We start from the raw sequence: 16855 nt of genomic DNA, 5'->3' as shown, positions 1-16855 counted from the left end.
ACTGAATGAAATAAGCACCTGTCGTTACTTGGTTCTCTCGCATTTTATTCCTCTTTACCGAAAAATAAATCAGATCAATTCGGGGCATTTTAGACATGTTCTATATTTTTGTTGTCATAAATTGAGATTTTCTAAATTGAAGGGCCAGGGGAGTTTACAGTAGATCCAAATGCCTTTTAGGGATGGCGTGACGATCTCATCGAAGTTCGGCCAATTCCCCGAAGGCTTATGCCTAACGATTGTGGCGGATGGAGGATGTTGGTGGTTCCCCACCCCAGCCCAATGCCCTTAACCTATGGACTCGGTTCATAAGGAAGCCTGACACTGCGGTGGCCTCAAACTTGTTTGTCAGGTTCGCCGACGATTATTCACTGCGGCTTTCGATGCTCATCGATTACGTTGTTGCTGTATCGCATGGACCCAGAGCTTGGGTTCACCAATGCACCCCAAGTTCAGAGCTTCAGCCATTCAGAAACTAAAAGTTCTTTCTGCTGAACATTTGCACTGGTTTTGAAATTGGAGGTTGTATTTGACAAGTGATTTTTATTTTGAACCTCATTTACCTATTTCTGCCCACATTTCTCCTTTTGTATCTTGGGTTGACACACATTTGCTCAAACAGCAGCCAAATTCGAGATCAAAGGACATCTTTCGTTTTGAGGAGTGCGCTTTATCTTCTTGTCACCTCGGAACTTTGGGAAACAAGACGCACGTGGAAATCTAATGTGCACAATTTTACTTGCAATGTTAAGGACTAAATTTGTTCCCAAACCGAGAAAAGCAGCATTTGTATAAAGTAACGTTTTGCCAGGTGAAATGCTGAGCTCTGCTTTGTCATAACACCCTAAGTCCCTGCGGGGTAAGAGCAAGGTGTTTTTTCTGCTCCTTTCATTGTATTAACCAATAGGTTTAAAGTTGGCGTTCCAGAAACCCATAAAAGCTGGGCACTTACAGGCGATCGAGTTTTTCCCCCTCAGGTCCTGCACATTCTGAAATGCAATCGCGAAGTTACTTACGTCTTGTGATATGGTTAATCCTTTCGGTAGTGGTTTCTGCGAAATCGACATGCAAATTAAAAGGAAAGTTTAATTTAAATAGTTTCAAAATGCCCGGAGATGTGATGATTGGAGGGATGTTTCCAATTCATTACAGAGTAGTATCAGTAAATTCATCATCCAGTACGTCGCCACAATCTTCCGGATGTGAGGGGTAAGAATTATATTCTCAATTATAAAGACTTGATCATTGTTCAAGAAAACTTGAACAATTCGATTATTGTATGTCTAAGTAAATTTCTATAATATCTTTTTTCAAAGGAGAGTTAAGGAAATAAGTTAGTTTCCATTTCCACAGAAAACCTTTTGTGGTTGACGGCTACTCCATTTGATTTGTGTTTCAGACCAATGTATGGAAACAAAACAGTTCAATTAGATGGGATGCTTGCTTCATATCTTTGTCTATTGTTTATGGTTTCTGCTACAAGTAAGCAACGCACACTTTCAATGCAATGTGTAAAACACATGAAACTAGATCCCAACCACCCTCAGTGGAAAGGTTAGTCCTCAGATTCCCCTCCCTCAAACCACAAAATCTGTCACCTATACTTGTGTCCTCTAGTTTTAGATACTCCTACTATTGGAAAATAATCCTACACTCAGCCCTATCTGTGATCTCTATAATGTGCTATACCTATATCAAGTTCCTTCTTAGCCAAAGAAAACAAACCCAACTACCAACTTAACTGAAATACCCCATACCAGGCAAGATCCTGGTGATCTCCTCTGCAACCTCTCCATTCTTAATTTTGTGAGATGACCAGAAATGAATGCCATACTCAAGTTGTGGCCTAATCATTGTTTTATGAAGTTGTACCATAGTCTCTCTGCTTTTATATTCTGTTCCTGGGTTATTGAAAATAAGTGTCACTAATGCCTTTGTCACCACCTTATCTACCTGTTCTGTGACCCTCAGGAATCATCAATTACCTGCTGGAGGATGCAGCACAGGAACAAGCCTTTTGATCTATTGCCTCTGCACTGACCATCTACCACCAAATTAGATAAATCCCACCTTTTTTTCTTCCCCCATGCTCATCAATTTCTCCAGGATTCTACCAGTTACCAATGCACTAGGGGAAATTCACAGTGGCCAATTGACCAACCAACCTGCATATTTTGGGATGTGTGAGAAAAGCAGAGGAAATAGAAGAAATCCCATGTCATCCCAGGGAGAGTGGACAACTGCACATAGACAGCACCTGGTCAGCATTGAATCTGTATCTCTGGCAGTAAGAGGCAGTGGCTCTACCAGGTGCATCATTATGTTGCTATGTCTGCATCCTTAGACTTGCACATCAAACTTCCCCTTTCTCTCAGTACTCCTGAGACCCAACCATTCATACAGTTCAAAATCTATCAGTCCTTCCAAAGTGCATCGCCTCACACTTATCAGCATTTATCAAGTCTTCATTGAAGAGAACTCCAATGGCCCAGCATAGATTGCCATTTTGATCTTTAATGGGCTCTGCTCTTTCCCTATTACTCTTAATAAATCTATTTAATAGTATGAGGGTATTCAGTATTCGGGGTGAAATGAGATTGTTGTTGCAGAAATGAGACAAAACTCTGTTGCCGGGTGATCACATTATTGCTCAGGGCCATTCCTTTGCTTTGGGAATTGCAGCAGTGCAGTGATCTCAGGCAGGTCAACATAATGACACTGCATTTTAAAATTGATTATGGATCTGTTTCAGTACCAGGTCATTCAGTCCATAAGGACAATGTTTGCAACTGCAATCCAGTCACTTCCATTCCCAATCTCTTGCCCTTCAGTTTGGTAATTTTATTCTCTCTCAATTATTAATCAGTTCTTTAAAAATATGATAATTAAAACAGTTTTCATGATCCTTTGCTGCATGAAAACATTTTCTCTTACGTCATTGTCTGAAGAAATGTTAGCTGTAATTATTGTTTGCAATTGCTTCCTTAAACATCTTATTTTTAGTTTTTCTCCAAGAAGAGTTTCGACAAATAAATAGTTTAAAAAAACAACCTTAGTTGAGGGATTACAAACCATTGGGATAAATTTAAAGTAATTGGTGATGGAATGAGAGGGGAAATAAGAATAAAATCATAGAATGATGGGGTGGGAATGAGTTGAAACCTAATACCTGAAAAGGTGGTGCTGGAATAAATTTTCCCTTAAGAACCTTCCCAAAGCTGACTTTTTTTTAACCTTGTTTCATTCCCTGACATAAATGCATCTTCAATATCCATTCCATGTCTATACATATTTTTGTGCTTCTGTTCCTTTTGCTTGGTGCTGGTAACTTTGATAGTCCTGTTTTCTGCTTATCATTTGGTTTCTTCGAAAATACAATTTTCTCATAATCTTCATTGATTTGCTGAACAGATTCAATTTCAGAGCGTTCCGCTGGGCCAGAGCAATGATTCATGCAATTAATGAGGTCAACCAGAATGATTTGATTCTGCCTGATATCCAGCTGGGATACACGATCTATGACTCTTGTTTTACCATTTCCAAAGCTGTTGAAGGAACATTGACATATCTGACTGGACAGGATGAAGCTGTACCTAACTATCGGTGCGGCTCTGGAGCTCCTTTGGCAGTACTGATTGGAGCCGGAGGATCAGCTTTATCTATTGCAACTGCCAGAATTTTGGGGCTGTACTATTTCCCTCAGGTAACAATATGTAAAATACAAACATGGTATAATTCGATCTTGTGATAGAACTTTAATAAAAATGTAAACACTAATTTTGGGATTACTGAATTAATGGGCTAATGGGGCAGAATATCCATCCAGTTATATTTGCCAAGTATTCCATATTGATAATGTTTTAACATGTAGGATTAGAAAATTTAGTGAAATAATTTATTCAATGCACTTTTGAAAAGTTACACATCTTATTGTGCATTACTTATCCATAAATTTAAACTTTATGTTTGAATGACATTCTGAGTTTTCTCAAATTTAGTCATTTAATGCAGATTGATTCTGAATTATGTTCTCATTAAGTTCAAATAATTTTGTTTGAAATACTTAAAGTTGGGCATCTTTGGTTAGAAGGTCTGATACACAATCAGTTCTATTACACATAAAATTAAGTTAAATGAGCACCGTTTTAAGCTGTTATGATTAAGCAACTCTCATCTTTGGAATAATTGTCAAGCGGTTGATGGAATACAAATGCACTACGGTCATTCTGGGGCCTCATGAGGTTTTGGATTAATTTACACATTGTGCATGGTGAATACTCATCTGGTGAGTTGTTCATAATTTTTCTTGGAACTAATGTGATGTTTGAACAGCCATTCTTTAATATCTAAATGTAGTTTTGAGCTGAAATTCACATTTTAGTTGCACATCATTCATAGAAATTATAGAACTATAGCAGAACTTGCTTATGTTCTTTAAAAAGACAAATTCAGGATTGTCTCATGTAGGAATAATGAGTGAAGTTCTTAAGCAGTTATTTTGGGTTCTAGTGCAGTTAAAAGCAAGAATAAATAATGATGGTCCAGAACAGAAACTGCTAGAGGGCATGTTGTGTTGGCAAAATACGAAACAAAAACCGAGGTGGTTAATTACATTGTCTCAAGAACATATGTGGCAGTGTGACAAAATAGAGTCTTGCTTTGTTGTTAATTTCAGCCTGTTTTGGAATTCTTTAATGGGTGAATGAAGGTGTGATTTCAACTGTCTGGAAATCAAAATGACTAGATTAGAATCACATAAGCAGGGGCTTGGGGATATTAGCATAATTTGTATCTTCATTCGAGAAAGGCAAAGTCAGGAAACAAAAATAAAAAAGGTGAAAAAATTATCTTCAATAGTACACATAGATGCTGCTATTGAGATGTTCTAATACTTGCAGTATCTGGTTTTTTTTAATGACCTCTTTATTGACTTTTCTGCAGGTGGATTACTCAGCCTCTTGCTCAATTCTGAGTGATAAATTTCAATTTCCCTCCTTTATTCGGACCATACCAAGCGATACTTTTCAATCCACAGCAATGGCAAAACTTGTGAAGCATTTCGGATGGACATGGGTAGGCACAATAGCATCGGATGATGACTATGGGAAATATGGAATTAAGCGTTTCAAGGAAGAAGTAGAAAAGGCTGGTGTATGCATTTCATTTTCTGAGACTATCCCAAAGGTTTATGCAAGAGAGAAAATAGTTCGGATTGTAGACACAATTGAACAATCAACTGCTAAAATCATTGCAGTCTTCTCTGCTGATATTGATTTGAGTTCATTGATAGAAGAAGTCATGCAACGCAATATTTCGGACAGAACTTGGATAGCAAGCGAGGCTTGGATTAACTCCGCTTTGATTTCCAAACCAGAGTATTCCTCTCAATTAGGTGGCACCATTGGATTTGCAATTCCACGAGCAGATATCCATGGTCTTCACAAACATCTCATCCAGTTAGATCCAAAAAATACTGACGATAAACTAATAAATGAGTTCTGGGAAAGAGCCTTTGATTGCATGTGGCCTGAGCATAGTGTGGCTATCAGCAGAATGGCTGATACTAAAATGGCAGAGCACAGCAAAACCGGTGTCGATGGTAGAATTCATAACATTTCCCCTATTTCCCAGAGGTTCTGTACAGGAAATGAGGAGTTGAATGAAATTGACAATACATATACTGACGTATCGCAGCTGAGGTTGACATACAGCGTGTATAAATCTGTATACACTGTGGCACATGCTCTTCACAATATGTACACATGTAGGACTGGTGAAGGCCCATTTGTAAATGGATCATGTGCAAACATCAAAGACTTTCAGCCATGGCAGGTATGTATTCATTGGTTTGTAATGCACAGTGCATCATTGGGTTAATAATTTTATTGTATTGGTTCACACATACTATTAATGCTCCATTTCATCAATAGCCATTAGTTTTCAGATCCTAACCACTCACTTCATACAATTTACTTTTCTTATATTGCCTTTCGCATTTAACAAAACTTAGCTTAAAACTGCTAAGAACATATAAAAGAAATAATTTCTGAAGGAATTACTAAATAACATGACATATACTTGAACAAAATTCTTCAAAATATGACCATAGGGCAAGTGAAATATAAAGTTAAAATTGTCCTCATCTTTATTAGCTTTTAAATGTTTTGTAGGTATTTAAAAATGTATTTATTGGTTTCCTAAAATGTCAGAGAAATCAGCATAAATTTTGAACATCGTATAGTTAAAATTGAGAATTGTGTTTCATTAATAAACGAATAACCATGATTATTAGTTATAGTCCAGCATCTCATTGAACTGAATTGTTTGGATATCATCACTACTGAGTCAGATGATCCAAAAAAAATCTAAAAAGAATGCATTCAAGCGTCTGATGACCAAAATACAAGGATCTGAGAGGCTGTGGAATGTGATAGCGGTTTGGTACAGAACGATAGTGACTTGTGCACTTGATGAGGTGTAACCTGTTCACCAGGGCAAAAGTAATAAACTTATGCAGATCTGCTGCTTCTAATAAATCTCCATCTTGAATGTGACACTTGAACCTGGTTCTACTCCTAACAGTATTATTGTATTCCAGACCCTAACCATTGCTGTGAAAAGGTTTCTCTCATGTCACTTTTGGTTCATTTGTCAATGACGTGGTACTTTGCTCTTCTATTAAGAGGAAATGTTTTTCTGTCTACTCTTCATTATTTTAAATACAATCCTTTCCTGGGATATGAATACCTGACATAGGAACAGCCCTTTCATACGAGCAAACATTTGGGAGACCAGCTGGATGGATGGGATTGGGTTTATTGGCTATTCCAGTACTGTAGCCATCCTCTACCGGGTGCAAACTGCAAGCCTGACACTAAGTAGCTGCCTTCTCTTCCTTCCCCCCCCAATGCTGCTGAGCCAGAAAATCAGGAGGTGGATCAAGCCGAGCAGATCAGGGGAGTGCTGAGCAGACTTGCTTGTTAACTGAGTCAACGAGACTGACTGACAGCTCTTCCTGTGCCTGTTTACACTCCCATCACAAAGCCTGTGATTCTCTCCCACACACTATTATTCTTCATTTCTGTCCATAAGACAGACATTCTCAGAAACATGAGATGCATGCATCAACATAACTCCCTAAAGTAATCTGGGGATTTCCTATACCCTGAACAGATCTCATTGTAACCTCCCTGCTTCAAGGAAAATAATCACACCATCTTCATATCTACCATAAAATATTGATGTTGCATTGTTGCAAAATGATTAATGCTATGAACAGAGAAGGTGTGTGACAATTGAATTATGCTTCATAAATTTAAATTGTCCATGTTGGAAGTTAGAAGGCTTCATGCTAGTACCCAGATTGGCTACATTATTTCAACGTCATCGTTAACTTGTGTGCAGAAAGAGAAATTTCCTGAAAACATGACAACTTATTGAGAAGATGGGATTGAGTTGGAACAATGCTGAAGTGAACCATCTTTTGCTGTACATGAAAATATTTTGCACCCTTCAGCTCAATACTCTTGCATTGTGATGTGCTGTATTTGATTTGAGATTAAGTTTCATGTCAATTAATATGCAATTTGAACAAGCTCTTTAAAATAACGGAGGAAATGAGGCTGAGATGTTGTTTGTGTAAAACATAGAAGATATAGGGTAGACCAACCAAGAAATTGTACAATTCCCATCTGGTGGTGTTGGTAAAATTTTGACTCCTAAATTTAGTGCTTGACTTGTACATTAAGAGCAGCCTGCATGGTAAATATGGTTATATCATTTTTGGCATGCGTGTGCTCAATGTAATTTTGAAGTAGCTGCTTGATTTAATGTATTGAAGTCATAAAATTTATCTCTTTTGTGATTTATATTCTCAAATCTATGCCTGTGTCTTGTTAATTTTTTTTTCAGCTTATGTATTACCTGAAAAATGTCCGGTTTCAGAGTCTTCTTGGTGAAGAAATATATTTTGATGTAAATGGAGATATTGATGCAATGTATGATATTATAAACTGGCAGAGAACCTCCAATGGATATATCTCTTATAAGGTAATAGGCAGTTACAATGGGACTGCACCTACGGGAGAAGAGATGACCATCCAAAATGACTCTATAATTTGGAATAATGACCAGACTATGGTATGTAATTAATGAAGCATCTGCTTTACAGAAAACAATGTAAGAAGATTAGCCAATTAAGTTCAGTTAAATATAAGCCTATTCATGAAAAAGTCAATGAGGACATTTAAAAAAACACATTTATATTTTTTTTCCAAGGTCTGTAGACCACAGCAAAGCATTTTATAGGTAATGAAGAACTTTTTAAAAAATAGTTTAATTTTGTGGTTAAACAAGTATCAATAATTAACTATTACAGATACATAGAATAAAGTGAAAATATAAAGAATCACTGATTCAGGTTGTCTATGTTTCCAACTAACCCCATCCCTCCTCTCTCCCACCACCACCCCCCTCCCACCCCCAATAAGTCACCATGATAGAAGAAGGAAGGTAGAAAATAGAAGAAAAAAAAGAAAGTGAATAAAGAAAAATAGACAACAAAGAAAGAGGTGCTGTTGGGATCTGAAATCCAGTCCAGAAAATCTAACTCTTTTTCTTACCTGGATCTCAAATATGGGAGAGAACAGGGAGGTAAAAATTCAAAATAGAATAAATATCTTAAATATTCAGTCCTGAGTTATGCAAATATGACTTGCAAAAACATATTATAGTTCTTTTTTAAATTATAAGTAATTTTCTCTAGAGGAACATAACTATGTATTTCTGCATTCCATCAGGCTGTGTCCAGATGGAAATCAGACTTTTAGTCAACTGCAATACATTGCTACTGCTGATGCAATTTTAAGAAATTCTAATTGGTGCTTAGACAGCCTCATTTTAGGTCTTATGCCCACAATATTTCCTAGAAGAAACAATTCTGGACTTTGTGAGAATTTTTTCCCAATGATCTGGTTTAATAAAATTCTTAAATTTTCCCAAAAGAATTTCACTTTAGAGCATGATCAGTTAGAATGTAAAAAGGTACCTGTTTCTTCCCCACACTTAAAACATATATCCAATAGATTAGAATTTAATTTATGCAACTTTTGTGGGGTAAGATATAGCTGATGCAAAAGATTTTATCTTTCTTTAATTGTGCTAAGTATGCAGTCTTAATGTAAATTGGACCAATTCTTATCATCAACATTAATATTCAATTCTGATTCCCATCTTTGTTTCAATTTATATAACTTCTGTTTAGGAGAACCCGATTGAAGTTACTGTTGTGAACTTCTTGTCTTCCCCCTTCGAATCAGAATCCCCATTTCACTGCACTCTGGTAAAATCATGGTCGGCATTAATTCATCTCTAAAAAAAAGCCCTTAATTGAAAGTAGCAGAAGATTGAATTATTATGAATATTGTATTTATTTTTTTAACTGTTCAAATGACATTAATTGCCTTTGTACATAACAATCTTCTACATAGCTTATCCCTTTGTAGGACCACACATGTAGAATTTTATTATCTATTGTTCAAGGAATTGATCTATTTTGAGTCAAGAGAGTTGTTTTTGGAGTTATTTTTCTTTTTGATCCAGCTAAATTATTCAATTTATGCCAAATATCCAAAATATGCTTTATTAATGGTCCTTCCTTTCCACCAGAAATAGATTTAGTGCCCCATTTATATATAAAATCTTCTGCCACTCTCTCCCTGACTTTGCGCAGTTCAATTTCCACTCATGAAGGCTTGTCTCTTTGCCCAAAGAGGGATGTTACATATTTCATCTTGGCCATCCAATAGTGATATTTAAAATTTGGGAGTTGTAACAACCCCAAATTATATTTTTAATTTTTCCATGGAGTTTTGGCTAACTACCACTTCCTAATTAACTATCTCCAGCTCTCTTCGTATTGGTCATAGAGTCTCTGGCGGAAATTGTTCAACGGGACTCAGACATTAAGGGATTCAGAGTTGACCAAGATGAGCATAAGATTAGTCTTTTTGCAGAAGATATATTAATATATTTGACAGAGCCTGAAACTTCTTTACAAATAGAAGATTATGGGAGGGTCTCTGGGTACAAAATAAACTGGGACAAGAGTGAAATCATATCACTACTGGATGGGGATTACATAAACTCCCAAACAAATAAACAAGTTAGACAGCCTAAGAATGGAATCAAGTACTTGGGGATCAAAACAGATAATGATTTAAAAAAATTATAAAAGATGAACTACCTCCTCTTGCTTAAAAAAAATTGAAAAAGATATAAATAAATGGGTAACTCTTCCAATAACATTGATTGGAAGAGGGAACTGTATTAAAATGAATATATTCCCAAGTATACAGTATACCTTTCAGACTCTTCCGGTAATGAAGAACTTTTGATGTGTAGTAAAAATACAATGCCGGAGATACTCAGGAGGTCAAACAGAGTATTTTTTGTAGTGAAGGTAAAGATACATAATCAATATTTCAGACTTGATCCCTTTGTTAAGGTATACCTTCATATATCTTGATGAAGGGCTCAAGCCAGAAATGTTGGTTATATATCTTTATCTTTGCTATTTAAAGTACACTTTTTGACCTGATAAGCATTGTGTTTTTACTTAAATCACTATGTCTGCAGACTTTTACGTTTTACTCTTAAGCTTTGATCTGTTGTCATTTTTATAATTTAGTTAATGAATTCACAGATTTGGAAGCAACAAACCCCCTGACCCAGTAATTTTATGATGATGATGTGATCTAATTTTCAGTGATATTTGTGGCAGGATAAATACATGAAGTACGCCCTTTGCTCTTCATCAAAATAGTGGAAAGGGATCACTTTGAGAGTGATAGGTTTAACAACTCTTCAGAGAATTGTCAGGCCTGATAAATCTACCCTCTGAGCTACAAAATTCTTAAGCAGTAGTACCTTAAATTTATGAAAACTGATCATTTAAAAACTAAATAGAAAGATTGAAATGTGTGAAATTGTCCAAAGTAGAGGTTGTTGTAGGTTTCAGTTTGGTGGGTGTCAGAACGGTTATATGATTGGTAGACATCTTACCCAAATGACCACTTACTGTGTGTAATTTCTGGCAATCCACAAGCACTAACGAAAGCTAATGATTGTTGGCAGAATTATGGAAAGAGAAAAGCAGTGCTTATTTTGCTGAGAATGCATCCTTTAATATTACAAACTAGGAAATTAGTTGAAAAGAATATCTTAAATTCTTTGCTTCCTCTGTGGTGGAAAATCTTTTCTGATGGTCAAGCAGGGACATTCTATTTTTTTTTAATGGGTGAGGGTCTCCAAGATTACTCCCTTTTAACAGTTCAGTGTGTTGTGTCGACTTGTAGTGATTTGTGAATCACCATCTAAAATATATTAATATAACCATGTTCTTCAATGCACAATGAAGGAATGTGGTAAATATCATTGGTCAAGTTTGCTTATGTCACAAAATACTGTGGGAAAGGTTCTTCTCCGAACAAACCAATGGGTTATCTTTAACATTCACAAAGACATGAATGCAGTACAATTCACAAAGTATGGGATTACAATAAAAAGGAAGATCAATTAGCACCAAGCAAGGACAGCAATTACAGTTATGAGGTTCTTTCAGATGACTGCAAGGAAGAAATTGACCTCAAGCCTGTTGATGCACACTTTCACGCTCTTAGGCCTTTCACCCCAGAGGAAGGGGTTGAAAAGAGTGTGATGGGTCTTTCAATATGTTGGCTGCCTCTTCGAGCCAGCAGGAGTTGTAGATAGAGGGGTTTTCTGCATTTGCAATATTCTGTAGTTTTTTTCCAATTTTAAGCAGTGTAGCAGCCGTGTAACACAGTGAAGCATCCAGCAAGTCTGCTTGCAATGGTGTCTATTTTGAAATTATTGAGGGACAGGGAGGACAAGTTGAACTTCCATAATCTTTGAGAAAGTAGAGCCATGGGTGCCTTTCTTGACTGTCATGTCGATTGCTTGTGTCTGGTCAAGTCATTGAAGACATTTATTTCTCAGGACTTGAGGCTGTCTGTTCTTTTGATTTCAGTGTTATGAATGTGGGCTCTGCCCCTTCTCCTGAAACCAATGATGGTTTCCTTCATTTTATTCATGTGCGGAGAGAGGTTGATACCTGGGCGACTAATGAGGTGTTGTTGGCAAATTTGAAGTAATGCAGTAGTGCTACATCTATCATTTCAGGAATGGCCAGGGTATTAGGAAGTGACTGGAGCCACTTTCAAATGCTCCTTAGCACCTTCATCTTGAAAGGCATTGTGCTTCGGTTTCTCCTCTGCTTTCACACAGTTCTACTATTCAATAGTTAAATGTTCACCAAGTTGCAAGCTATTCTGCAAATTCTCGTTAATTCCATTTTGATTATAAAAATGATACACAGACAACATAGGAATGCGAAATGCAGCAAAATCATCTCCCAATTCTTAATCACTGTGGCCTTCTGCAAACAAAAAGGCATCGACCTAGGAGTGGGGCTTCAGAATTCATTATCAAATTCTTTCTATAATGCCATATATCTGAAATGCCACTTGTTATTTCATTCACTTCTTATTTTCCATTAGGCCATAAAAATGTTAGCTTGACTTTGGTAGTCTCTTCATTTGTGCAAATTGCTTTCTTGGAAAGTCATTTTTAATTTGTGTCAATGTTCCATGTGGCAGCCTCCATTTTCTGTGTGCAGTGAAAGCTGTCAGCCTGGCACCAGGAAGGGTATTCGACAGGGAGAACCTGTTTGTTGCTTTGATTGTATTCCCTGTGCTGATGGTGAGATAACCAATGAAACAGGTTAGTTGAACTATTTTCAATTATTTTGGCAATGTATACAAAATATTCACTCAATTGTCAACATGCTTATAATCATGTCATTTTCACAACACATTATAAAAATAAAAATCAAACTGAAAGTGTAGTGGAAGTGCCAAGTTAAAATTTAATCACCAGATTGTGTCAGATCTGGCCAGCAATTCTCTTTTGCTTTTTTGAGGAATGCCCATGATTGCACTTAACTTTTGTAACTGCCCAAATCCTGATGTTATTCCAGCCTTATCACTATGGCCATTCCATGAAGTGAAGTGGTCAGCTAGCAGTGACATGGCTGTAGGTGGTACCAACCAAGACTGGCCACTGTCGATCTTTTGCATCTCATATAGTCAGAAGATCTTTTCACTGATTCCAAACATCAACAATGTTTGGAGAGAATTAGAAACGGTTGCAAAAATATTTAAAACATAAAAATAACAGGTCATTTAAAATAAATAAATAAATAAAATGAAGAAACTTTCCCATTCCATTCAAAGTAAGGGAGGGGGCCAAGCTGGCACAATTCCAAGAGGCGAGATAGGAAGTGTATCTGACTTCCAAGTACAGTATGTTACCAATTGGCTCTGACCCTGGTTGTGAATTTAAGAATGGAACAAAGTGGAAGGTGGAATGTGTCCATAGTTACTACGTGCTTAATCTTGAACTGTCAATGTGATCTGTCTCACTAATCTCTATCAGCGAAGCAATTACATGGAATTGTGCTCTTACAAAATTTATAACTATGGAAACTGAGAATTATGCATTTAAACATCCAAATATGAACCTGCTAGATAAGTCTACTCTGAGGAGTATAATCCTGTAGCATTACCTCTGCAGTTCATGTTGTAATTGCATATCTAAAAAAAGTCAAGAATGCTTTGAGCATTACCTCTGCAGTTCATGTTGTAATTGCATATCTAAAAAAAGTCAAGAATGCTTTGTGATGGGATTCTCTCAACATGCATCCAAGTAAGTTGTATACTCAAGGATAAGTAAGGAAAGGTTAATTTTACAATTTAAAACTGCTGTTAAATATAAATTTCATTCTTGAATCAGTGATCAATTAAATTTCATTATGAATAATTACAAGCAGAATTCTCCAAACTTGGCACAATAAATTATTTAATAACATTGCACATTTCTCATACACCATGCTGTACACAATGATCTATGTTTTAAAAATGTACTTAGCTTCCTCAAGTAGAATATTTCCTCTAAAGGACTGGATGTGTGAGGTGAAGAGCACTTCCTCTTACATATTTCCTTACATCAGATTTTTTTAGACCAGCCTATATGTTGGCAAGCTTGTAATCACACAATCTAAACCTCCTGAAAATCAATGCATGTTCCAGTTTTCCTTCTCTTGCATGAAGAGGATGGCTACCATCTGTCACACATGTTGATTAGGAAATCAAAGAGAATGCTGATATGTATCTCTATATTATTACTGCATGGTACAGAATTAAAGAGAACCAATGTATTTACCGTATAACATTCTCATCATAATCCTTATCACACTCTTTTATTCTTTTATCAGGATTAAATAAAGAGCAAAGATAGGATGAGAAGATTAGAACCTGAAATGTAGTACAGTAACTTAAAGCAAGTCATCAAATTGAAATAAATGAAAATTGTATTGGGAAATATGATAAACTGTTAAAAAATAATAATTTTTTTCTTAAAATGTAGACATACACCATGGGTATAGGCCATTTTGGCCCACAAATCCGTGCTGTCCAATTTACACCCAATTACCCTACACCCCTGGTACGTTTTGAATGGTGGGAGGAAACCAGATCCCCCAAGGGAAAACCCATGCAGACACTGGGAGGATGTACAAACTCCTTATGGACAGTGTGGAATTTGAACCCCAGTCCTGATTGCTGAAGCTGCAAAGGTGTTGCCCTAACTGCTATGCCAACTGTGCTGCCCATTTCGTTAAAACCTGAATATCAATGATACAGGACAAAAATAAACCCAAATAACAGCATATTTTCTACGGAAACATCTGTCAGAGACTTATCAGGGTTAAGAGAACTTGTGGACTTTTTCTTTGGTTCTTAATCCCAGAAAATAATTAATTTAAGGATTATCTGGTTTAGTGTATGAAATGCATGATTGTGTAGATTTTAATTCTTCGTTGTGGCGCTGTTGATAGTTTGAGGCTCATTAATTCATTTTTACCCAAAATTGCAGATATTTTGAAAGGGAAATGAAGCTCCTTGAAAGTAAATCTGACTTTTAAAATGTGGCTTGACCTGGGAAGGATAGCGATCTTAAATAATCCAATGATTATTTAGTCTAATTCAATGATTCTTGTATATTTCATTGAGGGTAAAGCAGTAGAATATATCAATTAAATACATTATGCTGCATCTATGATTTGTCATATTGAATGTCCTCAGGAAGTGTTACATAATGTAAAAGAACCAACTTTGAATTGAATGAGAGATGTGTCTTTGCCCACTACGTAACTTGATATTAATGTTCCTTTAACAGATTCAAGGGAATGCTTTCGGTGCCCTGAAGATTATTGGTCCAATGCAAACAGAGATGAATGTGTGCATAAAGTGATTGAATACCTTGGTTACAATGATCCGTTGGGTATAGCATTAATAGCATTATCCATATTTGGGGCTTGCATCACTACAGCTATTGCTGTAGTTTACATAGTCCGCAGGGATACTGTCCTTGTCAAGGCTAACGACCGCGGACTGAGTTTAATGCTGTTATTTTCACTAGTTATATGCTTTCTTAGCTCAATTGTTTTTGTTGGTCTGCCAGTAGCATGGTCTTGTATGACACGACAGGTTCTTCTTGCTATTAGCTTTGCTGCCTCTCTTTCATGTATGTTATCAAAGGCTGTTAATCTGATGTTCAAAGCCAAATCAGTCAAAGCAAAGTCATCCGAGGGCATGGAGAAATACCGATTGCTCCCCTTTCAGCAAAAAATTATTGCATTGATTTTTATCTTGTGCCACGCTTGTCTTTGTACAGCTTGGTTACTGATTTTTCCTCCTTACCCTGTCAAGAATACACTGTCGCAAAACATCAAAATAATCATGGAATGCAATGAAGGCTCTGTAGCATTTCTGTGTTGTGTGTTAGGTTACGATGCATTGCTAGCTGGAATTTGCTTTATTTTTGCTTTCATTGCACGTAAACTGCCTGATAACTTCAGTGAAGCCAAGTTTATGACCTTTGCCCTGCTTGTCTTTTTTATTGTCTGGATTTCTTTCATCCCAGCCTACTTAAGCACACGAGGGAAATATATGGTGGCTGTTGAAATGTTTGCTATTTTGGCATCCAGTTTTGGCTTGCTTGCTTGCCTTTTTGTTCCTAAGTGTTATATTATCATATTAAAACCAGAAAGGAACACAGAAGAATTAGTTAAGGGCATAACTAGTACAAATGATAAGAGTGCTCCACCAACTTCACAGTCACTGTCCACCTCAGCAATAAGCACTACTTGTTCAACTGTCGCACTCAATGGATAAAGGATCTGTTTGCAGTGCTAGATGTTTTTGTTGCTTGAATGCACATTATTATAGTTCTCCACCATTTAAGAAAGCAATAGATTTTATATTTCATATATAACAGGCAAATGGTATATTTCAAAAATGGAATTTATGTAATGTTTAACTCTATGTCCTTGCTAATTCATTTATCCATTCTCGCAGTGTTTAATGTAACAGCCTGAGCCTGAAGAAGCTAATCTCAAACGCGGTGCAGGATTCATTATTATACTTCATGTCTTAGAATACTATACAATGAATTAAATTCATTTTGCTCAACGAGCTTAATGTTTGTAAGGTTGCAATGTTTTCTTTTTCCAATGTATTTTTAAAATTTGGTTTCAGTAATTGAATAGTTATGTAATAGTTTTCACTTTCATGATATTCTGGAATCTGGACATGACATTTCATATTTGCCAAAGCTTGAGGTGCCATTACCACTAATGAAGAGGGCAAATTTCAATCATTTTTAAATTCCTACATTTATTTAAAATCAAGTACAAACTTTAAATGAGGTGAGATTTCTT

At 36.4% G+C, this 16855-nt stretch overlaps 1 protein-coding gene across 2 annotated transcripts; it reads left to right on the top strand.

Annotated features, from left to right (window-relative positions):
* The first annotated feature begins 1222 nt into the window (after positions 1–1222).
* vmn2r1 (vomeronasal 2, receptor 1) lies at positions 1223–16610 on the top strand. 2 transcript variants are annotated; one of them, XM_069896890.1, is made up of 6 exons: positions 1223–1554; positions 3412–3703; positions 4942–5832; positions 7912–8139; positions 12675–12798; positions 15313–16610. In XM_069896890.1, exons 1-6 carry the CDS (start codon positions 1508–1510, stop codon positions 16308–16310), a joined length of 2580 nt encoding a protein of 859 aa, XP_069752991.1. In that variant the 5' UTR covers positions 1223–1507; the 3' UTR covers positions 16311–16610. The 2 variants fall into 2 exon arrangements, with proteins under 2 accessions (XP_069752991.1, XP_069752993.1); XM_069896892.1 differs by lacking the exon at positions 15313–16610 and adding an exon at positions 14351–14851.
* The last annotated feature ends 245 nt before the right edge of the window (positions 16611–16855 follow it).

The sequence above is a fragment of the Narcine bancroftii genome, chromosome 9 (assembly GCF_036971445.1).
Source record: "Narcine bancroftii isolate sNarBan1 chromosome 9, sNarBan1.hap1, whole genome shotgun sequence".
NCBI classification, from domain to species: Eukaryota; Metazoa; Chordata; class Chondrichthyes; order Torpediniformes; family Narcinidae; genus Narcine; species Narcine bancroftii.
Note: the sequence above shows the minus strand (reverse complement) of the source record. Positions and strands in the feature narration are given on the sequence as shown.

Excerpts from the sequence above, each read along its gene's own strand:
- vmn2r1 (XM_069896890.1), top strand. The coding sequence starts at position 1,508 with ATGTGTAAAACACATGAAACTAGATCCCAACCACCCTCAGTGGAAAG. Across the intron at positions 1,555-3,411 it reads CAACCACCCTCAGTGGAAAG|ATTCAATTTCAGAGCGTTCC; the intron begins GTTAGTCCTCAG and ends TTTGCTGAACAG. Across the intron at positions 8,140-12,674 it reads GGAATAATGACCAGACTATG|CCTCCATTTTCTGTGTGCAG; the intron begins GTATGTAATTAA and ends TCCATGTGGCAG.